Source organism: Pholcus phalangioides, unplaced genomic scaffold (assembly GCF_987345545.1).
Source record: "Pholcus phalangioides strain wild (caught in Gottingen) unplaced genomic scaffold, Ppha-v1.0 ptg000003l_1, whole genome shotgun sequence".
In the NCBI taxonomy this organism is placed as follows: domain Eukaryota; kingdom Metazoa; phylum Arthropoda; class Arachnida; order Araneae; family Pholcidae; genus Pholcus; species Pholcus phalangioides.
This window is the reverse complement of record NW_028301596.1, coordinates 14,470,068-14,473,494: the sequence shown is the minus strand read 5'-3', so window position 1 is coordinate 14,473,494 and position 3,427 is coordinate 14,470,068. Positions and strand designations below refer to the sequence as shown.

Genomic DNA, 3,427 nt, shown 5'->3' with positions numbered 1-3,427 from the left:
AATGGGTACAAAAGTCTGAAGAAAAAGTTTTCTGTTGAAATTCGGTAATGGTTTAATAAATAAAACATCTATCGTATCGTGGGGGGTCATTCTACGTGTCCAAAGAAACCGTATCATATTCGATTATCGAAAATCGATTCGACGGAGAGAAGGATAAATAAAACAAATCTCTATAAAAAAAATTTTGTTTGGTTTTTATTCACCATTTTCTTTTATTTCATTCTTATAAATCTAATGGTCGATCAAATGAATCCCGTTCGTTCGAGTGGATTTATTATATCGCGACGAATGAAAAGGTATAACCCATTGCGAGATGTAGGATAAAACAAATAAATAAGGTGCTATGCTTGGAACTTTGTCGCTACCCGCGGCACAGTTCCAAGCAACTTAACTGGCTCGTGGCACATTCATTGCCTCTGTTCCATTCATTTCCGCACTATATAAGGTGGCATGAAGTTCATTGGATAATGCCATCTTAGGCCGAGGATGATCTCACTCATAGAAGTGTGGGGCCACTTGAGTGCTCTGTAAATGACCTGCGGGTCACTTAACTGATCTTTGGCTCGCACAACTTATCTGGAAATGTGCGCAGGTGGCATGAGCAATGTGGAACCGTGCCGGGGGTCACTCAAGTTACCTGTAAATATGCCGGAGCTCAATTAAGTTATTTAGGTACACCTAAGTGATGTGAAACTTCACCACAGCTCACTTCAGTGATATTGAAATGAACCACGAGCCGCTTGAGTCATCCGAAACTGTCCTGTGTGGGAACTAAAAATGTATTACTTTGGAAATATGCTGCGGGCCGCTTATAAATTGCTTGGTACTTTTCACTGGATCAGTTAAGTGATATGAAAATGTAACTTGGGTCACTTTAGTGACCTGTAAATGTTTCGCCGGTCGCACACTAAAATGATCTGAAAATGTGTCAAGGGTCACTTAAGTTGCTTAGATGTGTGCCTTGAGGCACTAAAGTAATCGGTGAATATGTGGATTTAAGTTATCCGGGAACTTGCCGCGCGCCACCTCAGTGATGTGGAAGTGCACCACGGGTCACTTCAGTAATCTGTACAAATGTGCCACGAGCCACTGGAGTTACCTGGAACTGTGCCTTGGGTCAAGAAAGAGATATATAGCGAGGGCTGCTAAAATTTTGCTTAAATTTTTTACGTAGGTAAAACTTACGTGGTACTGAAACTTGCTGTTTTCTACCGAAGTGATGCGGAACCGCAACGCACACAACAATCACTTGAGTGATTTGGTAATGTGTTGCTTATAATTAATTTTTGCAAAGTCAAGATAGAGGGGTCACGAGCCACATCAGATGACTCCGAGGGCCAAACTTGATCCACGGGCCACGAATTGAGCATGTATGCCTCAAGCATTCAGACTCGTATTTTATTGCTTGCACAGTGTCCGGTTATCCGTCGTGGAGAAAGAACTTGTTGACATGCTACTACTACTTCTTCTAAACCGTACAATGCATCTCGTAAATATTCCTCTGGGGGGTGATTTTTATCGAATCAGCACATGTGTGTGTGCCGTAATGTTTGTTCTGAGTTTATTTTAACGTATTTGAGTAATGCATGTTCCGTAATCTCGTGTCATCCGTACACCATTGTTTTATAAATCACTGCAAGTAACATTTCTGACCAACTGTGCTGGTTTATCATACGGTACGTGTCGCACGATTGGGTCTATGCCGGTTTGTTTCGTACACACACGATTACGTTGAGGGAACCTCTATATCAGTGATTCCCAACGTGGGCGTTAACACCCCCCTTCGGGGCGATGGAATGTTCCAGGGAGGCGGTAGAAGCTACGGATATAGCATAAGATCCTGCGGGTTAGATTGCGATGGGAGAAAAACATTTCTGAATTAGGGAGCGGTGGGGCAAAAAGGTTGGAAAACTATGCTCTATATATTTTGTCCCTATATATCAGGGTTGGTAAAAAACCCGGTTTTTTTGAAAAAAACCAAAAAACCGGGTTTTTTTGGTTTAAACCGGTTTTTTTATTTTAAATAGTTGTAGTGACCGATCATAAACGATACTCTGTGACGTCACGATGTCACGTTTTCTCGTTGTAGCGCTTTTCGCCTGGTGATGGATGGTAACCTAGCAACGGATGGCCAGAGAGTTTTTCGAACGTTTTAATCAGTTGATTGTATTTCGTCATAGAGTATGGATGTCGCGTATAACTTGTCCGTGTGTGTAAATAAAATGTTCATGTCTTTAAAAATGAAATTCACATCTTCTCATTGCCGTCGCCTTTACTGGTGACCCGGACGTGATCCCGAACCTGCCAAGAACTTATCGCCATGGCTGAACAGCAAGAGAGCAATCTTCGAGTTCAAGCTGTCCACGTGAAACTGCCGACATTCTCGAAGGACAGGATCAAACTTTTTTTCGTCCAGCTCGACGCTGCCTTCAAGATCAACCATGTTACAGCCGAAGGAACCAAGTATAACTACCTAGTCAACTGCCTAGATGTGGAGATCTTGTCAACGGTAAGTGACATTGTTTACGATCCTCCCGCATCGGATCCGTTCTCGAAACTCAAGGAGAGACTTCTCGCTGTGTATGAACATTCAGCCGCGAAAGAGGTCAAGATATTGTTAGAAGACCTATCCCTAGGTGATCAGAAGCCTAGTACGTTGCTACGTAAAATGCGCGAGCTTTCGACAGGGCGAATTAGCGATGAGACTTTCCTCAAAACTTTGTGGCTTCAACGGCTACCAAAGAGTATGCAAACGGTGTTAACAGCTAGCAGTGAAGAACTGGACAAGCTAGCCGAGTTAGCTGATCGAGTAGCTGAGCTCACCGAACCCAATTACGGTCATGTAGCAGACGCCTCGTCTTGCTCGGAAATAAGAGACCTTAAACTGCAAATCTCGGAGCTGACTAAAAGAGTTGAGCAGTTGGGCAAATATCCAAGGAATAGCCTGAACCGCTATCGAAACTCCAGTCGAGACCAACGTTATTCTGATTCTAGGAATCGCTCGCGATATCGAGACTCCGATGAAAACTCTAACGTGTGTTATTATCATAGCAGGTTCGGAGATAAAGCTTTCAGATGCAAGTCCCCCTGTGCTTACAACGTTCAGAATATTCAGGGAAACGGTCCAAGCCTCCCGCAGTAACGGCATGCGGTGGCGGCGATAACAGTCTTCATCATAGCCGTTTGTTCACTATGGAAAGGAAAAGCGGCATGAAGTTTTTAATTGACTCTGGAGCTGATATATCAATTTTACCTTACAAAGGCAACGGCAAACCGACAACTTTTGAGCTTTCCGCTGCAAATAGTTCCCGTATATCTACCTACGGTTTGAAACTCCTGGAATTGGACTTGAACTTACGGCGGAATTACAAATGGCATTTCACCCTCGCTGACGTTGAGAGACCAATTATTGGATCGGATTTCCTTG

The 3,427-nt window shown here is 43.4% G+C and overlaps 1 protein-coding gene across 1 annotated transcript; it reads left to right on the top strand.

Moving 5' to 3' along the window:
- The first annotated feature begins 2,320 nt into the window (after positions 1 to 2,320).
- LOC149088148 (uncharacterized) lies at positions 2,321 to 3,142 on the top strand. Its single transcript, XM_089251583.1, has one exon. The coding sequence runs from the start codon at positions 2,321 to 2,323 to the stop codon at positions 3,140 to 3,142; it is 822 nt and encodes a 273-aa protein (XP_089107709.1).
- The last annotated feature ends 285 nt before the right edge of the window (positions 3,143 to 3,427 follow it).